Raw genomic sequence first — 15,857 nt, 5'->3', positions numbered from 1 at the left:
TGAGTATGGGTGGTATAATTGCATGAAATACTATATAGAGAGGGACTGTTGTTTCTAAGGGAGGATGAAAACGAAGAGCAGCTGTACCTAGTCCAATTGGTAGTGCATCTAGCCCAGTATCTATCTGGGATAACGAGCAGCAGTGGATATGTAGAGAGAGAATATAAGAACACTGCTATGCCCTCCTTGCTTTGCATAACCTATAGTTTAGGGACATCTGAAATTAGAGGTTGTATTGTTTGTGTTTGAACTGTTTTGATAATTTCTTTCATAAATTTCTGTAACTACTTTTTCTGAAGCTGCCAAAACTTTGGACACCACCTTTGATTTTGAATTTGTGAGTTAGATGAGAAGTACTACTTCTGCTGTTTTTTAAATCAGTATCTGATTATTTCATTTGATACCAAGTAATTCTTTCACTAATACTGAACAGTTGTTCCCCTGCCTTCTCCCCCCACCCCTTTGGTAACATTTGGGTTTTTTGGTAACATTCTGTTACATCTTTCTTCCATAATCATCTCTTTTTAAAACTGAAGATGTCCTGATCTGTTTAATCTTCTCTCGAATAGAAGCTGTTCCATACTTTCGATGATCTTTCTTGATTTTTCTCTGTTTCAGTTCAAGTTCTTCTATATCCTTTTTAAGATGCAGAGACCAGGAATCTATATCAATCTTCAATATGAAGGTGGATTATGGATTAGCCTAATCTAGCACAGCACTAGCATAATCATGTTTTCTGTCTTCTACCTTTATCTGCCAGCTCTTTGACCACGCTTGAGTACTGAGCTGCTTTTTTATTGTAGCAGACACAGTAATTCCAAGATATCTTTTGGAAGACTTCACAACTAGTTTGGAGGCCATCATTTGTATATTATAACTAGATTTGTTTAGTCCTGTGTGCATTATTGTTGAATTTCTCTACTGTTTATGATTTGAAGTTTTCTAACCTCTGTGCAGTTATGATTTATCTCTTGTAGTCAATTTAATTTGGAGTGGTCTTCAAAAATAGGAGAAATGTTTATAGGATAATACTTTTCTTTTTAATATGAAGGTTAGAAAGGGTAACCAAAACAAGCAGAATGGGTTTTGCAGGTAGGAGAGCCTCTACATTCGCGTTTGTCCAATCGACATAGACAAGACAGCAGTTCATCTACAATATTAATCTTGTTTCATTGGGCAGGTGTTGCAGATAAATAAAAAGATGGCCGCAGTAATTTATCCGTCCAGCTTTAAAAAGGTCCATCTATAGCAAGGACATTCTTTGGATTTTTATTTGGGGTAATTTTCTTAACTTATGTACATCCTCACAATTTCTTCGAAATGACCAAGGTTCTTCAGGCCAATTTGCAGTTTCTGCTTCCTTTACCTTTTCCAAAAGCCTAAAACTCAAAATATTAGCTACACCAGCAAACCGTATCTGGCAGTTGTTTTTGTCTTGACTAATTTTCATTGATGCTCAAGACTACATTTGAGACTTCTCTACATCTCCTCTCCCATCTTTCATCTATTTTGAAATGCATAATCTGATTTCCCCAGAGGCTTTTAAAATTAAATCCATGTGGCCACCATCACATAGCATTTCCTAGCATTGCACCATAGTCTAAACAAATACTGCTTGCGGGTACAACTTGGGTTTGTTTTGCTTTCTTCTCAAAGATGGGATACCAGCTTGATAGGCTAGTGTTCATACCTGATACTGAATGTTTTAAACAACATTGTTAAAATACATTTAGTAAAATTACTTTGTGCACCAGGTAGGTCTTTCAGAGAGCTCTTAAAGTCTTATAGCGTATACTTCTTTTTTTCCCCTCAGCAAATCACTAAAGATAACATTTATATCTGGGAGCAAGGATACTCTTCACATGAAAATTTTAGACTTCAAGAAGGTGATGCAGTTCTACTCTTAAGAAAATAATATGCTGATTTTCCAAAATCAAATGCAGTAAGTCCTTTATCGAAAGTCAAAAGTAACCTTTGGCAGTATCTCTTGTTAGATAGCAGATTAAGAATTATGTGAAGAATGCAGCTAGCACTAGTCTAAGCCAGGTTCGCAGGGTTCCCAGGATTTTTGTTGTTTGTCCCTGAGATTACTGTCTGGAAACAGCGAATGTCATTTGATTAGGTTCTTTGCCCTTAAAAAAAGAAAAAGACTCTTTCCTCTTGCAACCCACTGTTATTGAGCATGTAGCTTAGATTTAAATGATAAAACACCAGAGTAGGTTTAAATTTTTGCAGGTTTTTTATTCTTCAGATACTATAGATCACTGTGTTATCTATTTTCCTCAGCAGGAAACATTAGAACTACTTCAAGTTACTTGTAATGCTACTATTTGATAACTTGAGATAGTATCCCTGTAAAGTTAATGATAAACCTTGCATAATATGGTCCTTGATAAGTTTGTGTAGAGGCAGCATGGAGAGACCTTCTAGAGCCTGTTTGTCCTAGGATCTTAGGAAAACTGATCGTAAAGGAAATGTTTCTTTGAACGGTGAATCCTGGTGATATGTATACAAAATTTGAGCCTCTGCGTCTTCTCTAAACAGCACCTCCAATTAGTTTTCAGTGTAATAGTTTGAAAGAACTAAGTGGAGTATGTTTATATTTGAAGGCTCCCAGACTGTGCTGTATCTCCATTAAATATTTGAAGCAACTTTCCTGCAACAGTTCAGGTACCCCAGTCCTACAAGGATATGGATTATATGTTTTTTTGTAATAGAGTAATAAAAATGCTGGAGCCCCATCTAGTGCATGAACACTTAATGCTGCTAGAGAAGTGTGTCAGAACAAAGTAACAGAGAGACTGGAAGGCAATTCTATTACTGGGAGAATTTTACTTTTTTTTTTTGTAAAATATTTTGGATTGCAACATCAAGAACTATTATCTCCAAAGCAAAAGAAAAATGTAAAAAGCAGCTGGTCATTTAGAGGTATATTTGTGGAAGGTGATGATGCAAAGGTTAATCTTATTATCATGCCGTAAAGGGACTGTATACATTAAAAAATGTGACTGTGTTTTAACACAAGTATGAGCAGTCCAACTGAAGGCTAATTACATCTTGAAGATCACTGTGAGACCAGGACAAAGCATGTTTAGCACATTTAGGTTAGATAAATCTGATTAAATCCAAGTATATTTGACCTTGCCCTGTTGCTTCTTTCCTGAAAATTTTTCGTACTAAACAGAAAGGCTGGGACTTTACGGCTTGATTATGCATTTGGGATTGTGGGTAAAATCCTGACTCCATGGAAAGTCAGTGAGACTGTTTTCTATATTTCATTTGTATCAGCTTTCACCCTTGGATTTTGAGATTAGTTTTCCTGGCTTAGAGAGCTAGGATTGGCTGTCCCTGTGAACTTGAACTTCACTGCACAGGTTTGGAAGGAAATCCTCTTAGAAGAACGGCGTTATAAGTATAATGGGCCACCAGCAGTCTCCCTTTTCTAGCAGAGATGAGGGAAGTTGCCTTTGAGATTCTACCAGAGCACATTTTAAAATAAAATAGGTACAGTGCAGTTCTTAACTTAGAAAGATGGGAAATACTCTTTTTTCAGTTAGTGTTCTTCTTTAACCTAATGAAACATTTATTCATAAAAAAAAAAGTGTTTTTCTTCTAAACAATTCACCTCAAATGATTTCAGTCATTTTCTTTCCAAGATTATGCTCATATTCAATAAGGTTTGCAATGAGGTCTTCTAAAAGAAGAAAATCTTAAGTGTTACAGTGTTATTTTATGAAATTCAGTGCATCTGCATTTCTAGAAGTATAGAAAGTTATGACTATATCAAGTTAAGGCTTCAGTAACGTTTGACAATTGTGTACCTCCATTTGAGTATGAGTATCAGATGGAAATCATACATTTATTAATGAACCAGTAGTCATGCACATACTTAGATGCTTTAGTGGATGAAAAGTTAATTAGGGCTAATGACTTACATTTTAATTAAATTTAACAGTCTATCTTGACACTCGTAGTCAGAGAGGGTTGTAATCCTGTGTTTATTGAGGTCCATGGATTTATACTAAAGATTAAAGAATATTACAAGACTGCTGCTGCTGCTGCCCTAAAGTACAGTATATTAAGATATATTTACCTTTTTCAATGATACCAAGTGAAATCAGCAATAGACGGTCTTTTATAACCAAAACTGTTACAGAAATGTTTATTTTCCTCCCCTATATCATATTGTATCATCCTGAGTAGATCAGTACTACACTATTGCTGCTACAGGTTTTTTATTACTATTTCACTGCAGTCTGTGATAATTGTACTGAAGAGAAAAAGTGTTCCCTGAAATTATGGAAGTTTTTTTAACATAATCCCAAAGTTATTAGAAATTCTTCCTCAGGTTTTGGATCTAGGAATCATCCATGTTTCTGTAAAGCTTGAAATAGTATAAACACAGGTGTGCTGTGCCCCTCAGAGAACATCTTTTCAGCTTAGTTCTGAGTAAGATTACAAAAATCAAGTTATTGAACTCAAACCGATGTGTCATAAGGACAAAAAACCCTGTTATGCAATCCAAAGGTCATTTCCATATCTCCTGAAGAAATTAAATTGTTCATACTTGCCTTTTAGAATTCTTGTGTATGTTCGAGTGCTTTAAAATCACAACCCTTGAAATAAAAAGTTTCTTTTAAATAACATAAGAGTAAAAATGAGGAAATGTGATATAATGTCTGTATTGTACCTTAAGCAGCTTTTACTGTCTAGCTATGCCACAGCATGAAAATATACTAGCAGTTTATAATGCAGTACTTCTTTAATCATAAATACTATGCCAGGCTGTACTGACCTTGGGGTCAAAATCAGTGTTCTTGACTGTTGTAGGAATTACACAGGACTCGGTGCTTCCACGTGCAGATCACAGGGTCTGGCCCAGCATCTCAGGGGACAGAGCAGGGGTTGTTCCAAATCCAACACAACCAAGTGTCTGCACCTCGTCGGGGTCTAAGAGCCAGCTTCTAAGCTGCCCTTTCTTCAGCATTCACTGCTTCATTCACTACTTGGTTCCCATAAGGGACACTTTGGAGTTCCGTATCCTGCTTCCCTCATTCTCTGCTGTTGCTCCCCTCCTCCCACCTTCTCCTCCAAGAGAGCGTTTTCTGAAGGCCAGTGGTTTCCATGTTCAGGTTTACAGTGCCATCCCACAAATACTTCTCTTGGTGCATATTGATGGCATGGGTGAATGGGTTGCGGATGGGAACTTCTTAAGCTAGATTTGCAGTCACATTTAACATGCTGTGTTATTACACCTTAGCTAGCACAGCTCTGCTGTCACTAATTGGAATACCTTGCTAGGCAGGAGGCTTTCTAATTGCTCCCTTGGAAAATGTGGGTTTTAGGCTGCAGATGTATCTGCAGATATGGCAGAAATGGCAACTGCGGGTGATGTTTCTAGCAATATAAGCTCAGTTACAAGTCATGGACCTCTTAGTATCCTGTCAGCCAGCTGTGCTTGTCCTTCATGAAAGGGAAGGGGATAACTTAAAGAAAACCCAGTTGTGCAGGTGAGCCTGACTTTGAAATGTAGCTTCATTTATAAACTGAAAAATAATTGATTTCCTTTTTCCATAGTTATTGCTGTTCTGCCTGTCTGAGAGGAATAAAAATGTATTTTTTGTCACTTTTCTGTAGTCTGATTTGATTCTGATTGCACAAGAGCAGATAAACTGAGAAAAAGGTACCACTTTTACATGTTCAACTTTCAGAGTATAGCTCAACTTAGGAGCTGAGTTTGAATTAGCCTGGTCAGTCCTGTGGTTGCTGTAATGATGAATGCTGATGTCTTTAAACACCTCCCCCCCCCTCCCCCAACAACTGCCACTTCTACCAAATAAGGTAGTCGGAAACTATTTTTATGCAACAAATTTCAAGACATACATTTCAAAAAAAAACCACCGGGGTTGGTTTTTTAAACTTTGAAAAAGCAAGATCCGTTAAATGCTTTTCTGAATGTGTTCCATTGTATCACAGCATTTGAGATCTGCAAGTGGTGGCAGATCTTATTTATACCATATGCCAAGTGGTCTTAGTGACAAAGTGATGCTGCTGCTTAAGTAGATGTGTAGGTTCTACATTAAATTGAGGCTACACCCTCAATTGCTTTGCCTTTTTAAGTTAAAAAGTTAGCTTTTTTATTTAAAATGATTTCCTGTTTAAAAGTTAGCAAAAAATGTTTGTAGAATTGCTGCAGTACTTCTCAAGAGAAAGACCTTTTTGATATTATGGGAATTCTTAAAAAAAAAAAAAAAAAAAAAAAAAGGAAAATCCCAGGAGAACTTGTCCAGAAGGGGCTTTATGAAATTATTATCTGAAGTGTTTTCCCTTCTTTTTTTAAATGAGTCGATGGCTAGTCCAGATTCATGTTCAGTGCTGAACATCTTCCTGAGAGCAAATTTATCTTTCAAGGTCTGACTGAATGAGGTCTGTTGCAAAAATGGACTTCTTATCATCCTGTACCAGTAGTCTAGTTGCCTTTAACATATTCTCTATGAACTAATAGCATGTGTGCTAGAGAATATGAGAAAGATTTTTGTGATCCCGAAAGCTCTTGCTATTTGAAACTTGTGCTTGGGGTTTTTTTAATTCAGAGTGATTGGCTATGGATGCTGTTTGAAATTAATTTTCTGTTTACTCTCTGTAAAACTGCTTATCTTAGGAGAATGAAAAGGGAGGAAAAATTTGTAGTTTATTTTAAGTCTACTAATATGCAGTTAACATAAATTCGAAACTTGCTCTAAATTGACAATGAGGACAGTTATGTGTGTACACCATAACTCATGTAAGAAAATTAATGTTGTATTTCCATGTTTAGATATTGCAAATGGCTCCAGTTCAGGAGGATACCGCCCCCCTCCCAGAACAAAAGAAGTGATCATCAATGGACAGACAGTGAAACTAAAATACTGTTTTACTTGCAAGATTTTCCGCCCACCTCGTGCCTCACATTGCAGCCTTTGTGATAACTGCGTAGGTAAGTATAGAAAGATGTGGCATATGTTCAATTTAGTAATTTATATGTTCTTAAGAATACGTTTGGTATCAGAGAGAAAAGAACCAATCTGAGTTGATGACAGGATTACCCAGGAGGTCACTTGCTGCATTCATCCTTCTTTCCTGTAAGCTCTAGTAAATATTAATAATTTTAGAGGAGGCAGAAGAGGAAGAGATTTGGCCTCAGAGATAGTCGTTCCTATCCTAGGAAAGAAAAATATCTGTTGGCACACATACCTTTCCTGACCTGCTCTGCAAGACAAGGAACAGACCCAAATTGAGTAAGACTGCCTAGTATGTGCCTTGAATTTTCTAGCGCAAAGAAAGCCACAGTTTACGGGAGTCTCCAAACTGTTTTCTTCAAACTAAACTGAGGGCAAGGAGCTGCTTTTCCAGTTTTAATTCCATCATAACTCTATAGGGCATAGTTTAAATATTTAGGCTTTGATCTGTGACCAGAATATACACTGTAGGTAATTTCTACCTATGAACAGTTTTAAAGAGAGAAATTGGAAAGTCAGAATCCGTAAGAAGTTACTAGGCAAGCATCCTATTTTGAGAGTGAGTAGATAATGCCAGGACCTACTTGTAATGATACTTTTTTTTTTCCCCCTCTCTCTGAACATCTTGTCTTTTTCCATGACATTTTTCTTTGGAGGGCAGGCAAGGTGATTAAGATATGCTTGAATTTAAAAACAAACCAAAAAACCCACCAATCAAATCTAAGTAGTTTTCCAGTTAATTAGATCACATTTGGAGTTTAGTGCGGCTGATTAGCCCACTGTTGAGCCTGGATCTTATGCATTCAAAAAAATAATTTAGAAAGATGTCTCCCGCTGAGAAATGTAATTGCAGCATTCAACAGTGATATTTTTAGATATAAAGCAGTCATTGGAAGAATTATATCTTCATATTTAGATGATATTCATATAGTGAATACTCTTAGATGAGAATGAAGTGTTTAGCCTTTTAGCCCTATACAATGGATTAATATTTATAGATAGTTCCTTTCRTAAATAATTAGTTTTTCTGATATTCAGGAGTTGTAAAGTGTTGTAAAAGTCATTGAACTTCACAAATAGGAATATTTATGAATTGCAGTTGACATGTTTTCAGAAAAGTATCCTATTATCGTGTTGTGGTATTGCTCAACGAACCTGACAATGTGAAAACACAGTTATTGACCGGTACCGTAAACAGAAGTTAAAAGCTGTTGTCTTTACAAAGTGTGTGCATAAATAAGACCATCTTCCCCCCCATCCCAATCACACACACACTAAAGCTTATTTTAAAATAATGTTTCAACTTTTCTTAATAATCTGAAACGAAGGAATTTTTCTACAGGTTATTCTGTAATCTTCTCATGTCCTTTTCATGCTATATTTGGGAAACCTACTCTGCGAAACGTATGATTAGTGATGGGGGAAGAAACTAACTCAAAAAAACCTCTGTCTTCTGACTGATTGTGTTGGAGAAACAGATATGAAATTATTAGGAATATATTTCAGAAAGACAGCTGAGCAAGTCACTTACATAAATGATAACTGCATCAAAAAAGATTAGTCTTTTCTTCTGCTCATAAAGTAGTTGTGAGATCATGTAATTTTGTCTTACATAATCATTATTTTAAGTTATTATTTTTAAAATTATTTCATCCATTTACTGGAATGAATCTTCTGCGATTTTCTCCTCAATTTTTTAAATGGAAATTACAAAAAACTATGACTTCTTCCAGGTACAGTGCATAGTACTTTCGATTCCCGATTAGATACAGATATTTCTCATATAAATATGCGTGTGTATTGAATGCAAAATGTGAAACTTACAAATATTAGTAACTCTTTTCTGTGAAAAATTGATGTCAGAAGAAGTGGATTGCTTATGCACTTGTGGAAAACGGCAGTCTGAGAGTGGACACTTGATCAGACTATATATTATTCATCTGCCTCCACTTTTAAGAGAGAGGCTTGTCTCTATGATGATTCTTTTACTTAATTTAGGTTTAGTTTATGTATAAATCTTACTTAGCTGTGAGTCTTCGTGTATCACTGTAACTTGCTAGTTCCTCACTGATGTAACTAAACCAATGCAAAAATATTCTTACTTCACAGATGCACAGACTTTTAAGTAACTTAAGATTGCGGCTCACTACTGATATGATTGAGTTCCTTTTTACCACATAGCTAGTTCCTGAAGCTTTTGCTGGATAATTACAAATTAACTACAGAAATTGTGCGATACAGGAATGGAATCTTTCTTCAAACCAGCATTCTCTGCACAGAAAAGCCAGTTTGCTTTTTTTGCCTAAAGGTATTTCATGTTACTGAGCAAATGAACATAGTGTGAAAGAGAGGTTCTTTCGTTCAGTATTTTCTGTTGATGCTTTTTACTCTGTAAGACATACTTAGCAGCATTTTAAAAATGTAAGTAGATGCAAAAAACTTTTCATGTAATTTTTTCCCTTTTAATTAATCCTAACTTTCTAGTTGTCCAGTAAACATATCTATTACTTCTTGATCTTGCTTCCGATTTTTATTTCTTCACTAATTTTATATGGAATGCTACCTAGTGTATTTTGTAAAAAATATATAGTAGTAATTCTTGGCGGGGGGGGGGGGGAAGAACCTCGAACTAATCTGAGTAGTAGCATATTTCAAACGCCTTTAGCTTTGCAATACCTTCATAGAGTATCCAGAAAAATCTGGATTTTTGTGCAAATGCGCTTTGTTGCATTTATGTAATGCCTTCAAAGATTTGGTCAAATAAGTGTCCCTGAGGCAAAGATCTTAGAGGGATTCCTGGCTTGCTTTCTTTAACTGCCTTTCTGAATGGCAGTTTGAAGTTAGCCCCTCAAGGGCTTTCTGTGTGCCATATGTTTGCTTAAAATTTTTTTAAATAATGTGAATATAGTAAACATAAACAAAAGAGCTAAAATAAAACCAACAAAAAAAATAACCACAGCAGTCAGATTCTCAGTTTGGGATGGTTATTACTGGGTTTTGACAACAGGTTTTAATTGCAGTGTGTGATGCTATTAAAAAGCCAATGGTTGGACTTGCTCTGGAAATTACGTTTTTGATCATTTGTTTCAACACTGTCTGTCTCATTTCCTTTGTTATTTTGTTTTGATAAATAATTTTAGTCTTGCTGGCTTTCTACAAGAAAATAAAAGCTAAACAAGATGCAATTGGCTATTTCTGAACAATTTATTTAAATATTGTACAGAATGACTAAGCAGAAACAGTAAATAGTTATTAGCAGGCAGTAAATCAACTTAGTCCAATAAACCAAAAGTCTGAAGACGCCCTCACATTGATATGCCCCATCTTTGCCTGCCAAGCAAAGTAGCCTATTTTAGACTAAGGCAAAAATCTAGTGCAGTGGAAGGAGAGATACCACCACATACATTCATCTAAGAGAATGTGTCCTTTTTATTTCTCTCAATCTATGCATCTTAAATCTGTATGTGATTGATGGATAAAAATCTCTTGTAGGCTCCACTGTGTTTTTTTCAGCACAGATGATTTTTTCACAGAGGATTGAAAGCTTCAAATTTTTGAAGCTGGTTGTCACAGAATAACTTTGAAATGTTTTAATATTTAATTAGGATTACTAAGAAATCAATTTGATATTTTCAGAGCTCACTGATGAACATGAGAATGGCATACTAAGTTAGTCTAAGGTTTCGATTAGTGCAATAGCCTATTTCCAGCCATGGCCAGAGTGGATCCCTAGGGAAGAATATATGAAGAGGGTAAGCATGCGATGATACTTCCTGCAGAATATTCTCACGCTCTCAGAAATTTGCAGCATAGGCCTTCCTGAACCCTGGAGGGTTATTTCTTTCTTTTTAATAGCCATTGATGGATCCAAGTTGGCCTTCTTTATTCCTAGTATAACCTTTTTCAGAGGGGGAAACAGGATGCCATATAATGCTAAAGGACCATGTGTCATACCGGCATTTTCTGTTGATGTTTTTTGATTTCAGTAGGAGAGAAGGATTCTTCTCATTTGTAAATCTCTTTTTTTTTTTTTTTCTATAGATCCTAAACATGGGAGTGAATGTCAAGGTGGGGAGAGGGGTCGTTGTTTTGAGGTTTTTTTTTTTTTTTTAATCTTTACTCTTCAAGCAGAAGAGACAAAGATTTAAGGCTGTAGATGAGTCCAGAAAGTTGTAACATCGCGGATACTTTTTGACCTTAATTTCATTTCTCTCTCAATTTTTTGACCATATAATATATGGTTAGCATTGTGTATCAAGTCTTTATATCCAGCTGTAAAATTACGTAAGTTGCTTTTCAGGATGTTGATAGAAGTGAAATGTTGTTTCCTATTTTCATTGACTTGTGTCTATCTTAGGTGGTGGCTAGCCATAAGAAAGATAGCATCCTGGGAAAAATAATAAGATATAGTTCCCTGAGGATGGGGAAGAAACAAAATCAAACTTGTTTACATGAAGTTGTAACATAGTCAAACTGGTGGTCCTTTTATCAAAAAAAACACATATGAAAATACAAGTATATACATCAGTGGCACAGAAATTGTCATTTTTAGTCCAGTATTGGAAAGGTAATGAAAGAGCACTATATATTAGTGACCTCCTTGAACGTATGAACAGTTCTTTGATAAAGAATATAAAAGTATAGGGCAGGTTGGTCCAGGACGTTGAGGATATTTCGGGTGTTTTGGTGACTCTGATCAGTTAATTGTTAAAGAAGAGAAAGCAGTGAATTTGAGATAAACAAGAACAAGTAGTGCTGTTAAAAAAACCAGAAAACATGCTATATTAGAAGCCAGTAGACACCCCCTTTTCTCTTAAATCATTGCTTGCGTAAAGGACTTCTCCCAGGCAGTCATAGACATAGTCATTTGTTTCTGGCCTGGACCCAATTAGGTTGATTTATTGTTTTGAAAATACAATGTGTCATTTTGCTAGCAGTATACCAAGCAGCAGAATTCAGATAAAAACATTGTTTAAAAAAGTAGTTTCCCAGATTAGGCACTACTGTTGTAAATTTATTTTCTTAGAATGGGGAATTAGTTATTAAAACACACACAACACGTCGCTGGTGGAAGACAAGGCGTAAGAATTACTACCCAGTATGTTCAGGGAGAAGCTTTTCCCGGGAGCTGTCATTCCAGATGCCACCATCTTCTGGCCTGGAAAACGCAAGTTACTTCAAACAGCCTGAGAGGTGGCATTATAACAGTTTGTTTTTTAACATCAACACTGTGTCTGAGAGTAATTTTCCCAAAGTGTCCTGGTCCTGTATAACCAGTGTACATTTTCCTTGATGTCGTGACTTGGTTTGGTTTGAATTCCACTCTGTAGCACTCTTCCTTCATTACTCTGTTATCTCCCTTTTTGCTTTCAGTTCCTTTTCATGACCTTTGACTATTTCTCTCCTTACATTTCCTGGTTTTAGCTAAAGTTATGAGTTGCTAATATGAAGTGAGTACAATTTTCACTTAATTTTAGGCCTGATTTTGAACCTGTTAAACCTTAGCTCCAGCTCTTTTAAGAGATGACTCTTTAGCTGAGCGGTTGAGTCTATAAGGTCAACTGTTGCACCTACTTTTTCTTTTCAGCTTTCACATGTGGGAGTCAGCTTTGGCTCTTTTGTTGAAGGTGCTCTACCTTTTGGGGGCACTTAAGACACCACCAAAAGAAGTACACATCAGCACATAAAGAAGTGATAGATTATTTGTTTATGGTTGTGCCATCTATATACTACACATACTTTAGAAATACAGGGTGAATGGCGTGTGTCTCAGAGTTTCTAGTGTAAGCATTAGGAAATATGGCAGCAAGCCTGTTTAAAAAAAGATGGGGTAATACAGGTTTCTTCAGAGAAGGGTCACAGCTTATGTGTTGGCCTGCCTGTGGAAGAAAGAGCAGAGATGATTGTAATACCCAAGTATGTGAATGAAGCTGTAAACCTCAGAAGTCAGAGTAAAAGTTTAAAAAAAAAAAAAAAAAGGAGAGAGAGAAATTACTAGGAGAGAATAAAACAAACAAATATTTTTAGGAATCTAAGTAAATGACCAAATATTTACATTTAAAGCAATAACAATTGAAAGATGATTAAGAAATTCAAAGGCAGAGATCAAAGTGTCTAAATAGAAGTGTCTAAAAGTTGTGTTTTGTGTAGAGCAAGGCAGAAGAAAGCCCTGAACTTTATGGAGACTGACAGCTGTATGGTAAGGATGCCAGTCTTCCCTCAGGGAATGCTTGGGGTTTTATTTTAATTCTGCTCCTCCACAATTGGGTATGTGTCTGGCAGTCATGTGGTGGTTCTTGTGTGAACATACCATATTTGCAAGACTATGTATATAAAGGAGAGCTTGTGAAGCGGTGAGGTTCTTTGCTGGGTACTCCCATGGCCTATCAAATAACATCCATTCTTAATTGCCACTGGTGCCTTTGAAAATGTCACCGTTAATGTGCTTGCAGTCAAAGGGGTTTATTGTTAATTAGTTAACATTTATTATTGGAGGTAGCAGTGAAGTGAGCTGTGCGATGATGTAGTTTAATTACTATGAAATATCCTAGGGCAATGGCTGGATGTTTTCCTAATAAATCAGTTGTTATTTTTATTAACAAAATTAAGCATGTTTATTTCCCTTTTGTGAATAACATTAGTCTGCCACTATTGAAACTGATCAGTGTGGAAGAAGTTGACTTTGCAGCTGGTTTTCTTAAAATACCCATATAAATGGCTTAGCTTTCTGGGAGAGTATTTACATGATGCAGAGAGTAAAATGTCTGTTGAGTATCCCTTGTGTTTGCTTTTCTGAATGACTTCTTGGTGTAGATGTCCACCCACATTACCAATTTATTTCATTAATAGAGGCCTATTTTTCACAATGTTACATTGCTGTTTCAGTTTGCATCACAATGTAGAGATTAGTTTAGTGCCCAGGATGTAATCTGGAATAAACTTCTGGTGCATGTGTATTTCCTGAATGTAAACCTGAGGCTAAAAGGCTCATTCTGTTCTAATTTGTTTCTTGGAGTGTTTCGATTTGGGATAAGAGTACAAAAGTGCTCAAGCTTGGTGCTTTAAATGACCCGTTGTGCATTGTCTCTAACAGATGTTCTGAAATGACATAAGCATGCATAAAAATGCAATTTGCAATTGGTTCTTTGTTATTTTATTATTGACTACTTTTCTTTGTAAATTTCTACTCTGATTTCATTCCAAAAAGTAACACCAAAGGCATTGTCAGGGGAATGACTATCACACAGGTGGATGTGATGTATACTAAGTTATACATATTGATCTATATTTTTAGATTGCTGTTGCCAGTTGAGGGCAAATCCCATCAATTTTGTTAATATGAATAAATAAACAATTTTCATCTGAGTGATGAGTTTTAAGTCAATGGAACTAAGCATCTGAGAGAAGGATAGTTGATATGAATAAGGTATGAAGATCAGATACAAGGTTTTTTTATTGATTATGCTAAAGTATCGGACATTCTGAACTGGCTGTGGAGGATTTGATGCCATGGTTATATTTGCTTTTGTACATGTGTGCATGAGTCTCATTAGGCTCTGTTGGGACTGAACTACTGCATCTTAGAATAGAATAAACAGTTTCTGTAATAAAAAATATATATTCTGTACAGGGACGTATAAAAACTTCATTTACTTTTCTTGACATTTCAGTAGCAACCAAATTCTGAGAGTACCATTTGCCATACAAAATACCAAATCAAGAAGCCGAAATAGATGTAGTCGTATCATGATGTCATAATCCTACAAAAAGCTGTAACTGTCCTATTGTAAACACGTGCAGGTGCCAGTGATCTCTACATAATTGCCCAGTGTGTGTCAGAACAATGGCCTTGTAGTCTGTCTGAAGTAATTTTGATTAATGCTGCCCAATTATTTGAGTTATAATGTGATTTTGACTGTCACATAATTTGAAAAGCAGGCTGTTGACTCTTCAGAATCCTAGGATGCATGTTTTCACGTGTTAAATAGAGCATATTAAACAGTCACTGAATGTCTTAGGTTTGTGTCTTTGCTGTACAATGCTTTACTGGAATGAGATGGAAGAATAAGAAAGTGGATTTTAACTTGTACACATTAGAATCTGCTAGTAATGTGACCTACATGTTTTTGTACCTGTAGACTTTTTGTCTTACTAAGACCTGCCTTCATGTTAAGCTTTAGAAAACATACGTTGGCAAGTAGCAATTTAGTCAAGCAGAGAAAAAAGGAAGTGGTTCATAAATAATAATAAATGCTGCTAAGGTCATAATGCATACAGAGAAGAAAGGCTGCAAGCTGAAGGACCAAGCTGGCCTACAAATGTTCCATGTAAAAACACTTTTTGTTCTTCCAAGTTACAAAGATTTATTGAATGTTTTAAAAGATGAAAGAAATCTTTAGGGTCATTTTGTACATGGTTTCCTCATGTGCAGTGATTCAAAAATGGAAGGGAAACATTTAAGGATTTAGAGAGTCTACATGCTGTGCTATGGAAAAGTAGAGATTTGACTCTTCCGTCCTGAGCAGCATGGAACATGTTTCAGTGGGGCTTTTAAAGAAACACTCTGCATCTATAAAGCCCAAATGTGCCATTGCTTATTAAAATAAGAACTGTTCTCATTTCTGGTTTTATTTGAGATATCCAGCAGTTAATGTTTCTCAAGCAAGTTTGCAAATGTAAATGTTTCAGGGGTAGGTAAAAAGTAAGAGGAATATCTAAAGTATGGTATAACTTGTATGCTCTTCTGTCATCCAGTTAGCATATATTATTAGGTGAGTTTTAATGGGACTACTTAGTCATGCTGGCAGCTTACAGCTTCCAAAGGGACAGCCTCCTAACTTCCTCCCCTTTGTTTCCACT

The 15,857-nt window shown here is 36.0% G+C and overlaps 1 protein-coding gene across 5 annotated transcripts in view; it reads left to right on the top strand.

The window, feature by feature from the left end:
* ZDHHC14 (zinc finger DHHC-type containing 14) overlaps positions 1-15,857 on the top strand; it is a 124,808-nt gene that overhangs the window by 76,327 nt on the left and 32,624 nt on the right. For all 5 annotated transcript variants that reach the window (XM_026077086.1, XM_026077085.1, XM_026077087.1 and 2 more), the window contains one exon: positions 6,818-6,976. In XM_026077086.1, the coding sequence (XP_025932871.1) occupies positions 6,818-6,976 (159 nt within the window). The remainder of the gene's footprint in view (positions 1-6,817; positions 6,977-15,857) is intronic.

Source organism: Apteryx rowi, unplaced genomic scaffold (genome assembly GCF_003343035.1).
Source record: "Apteryx rowi isolate R43461 unplaced genomic scaffold, aptRow1 scaffold_448, whole genome shotgun sequence".
Taxonomy (NCBI): Eukaryota; Metazoa; Chordata; class Aves; order Apterygiformes; family Apterygidae; genus Apteryx; species Apteryx rowi.
This window is presented reverse-complemented; position numbering and strand designations above follow the sequence as displayed.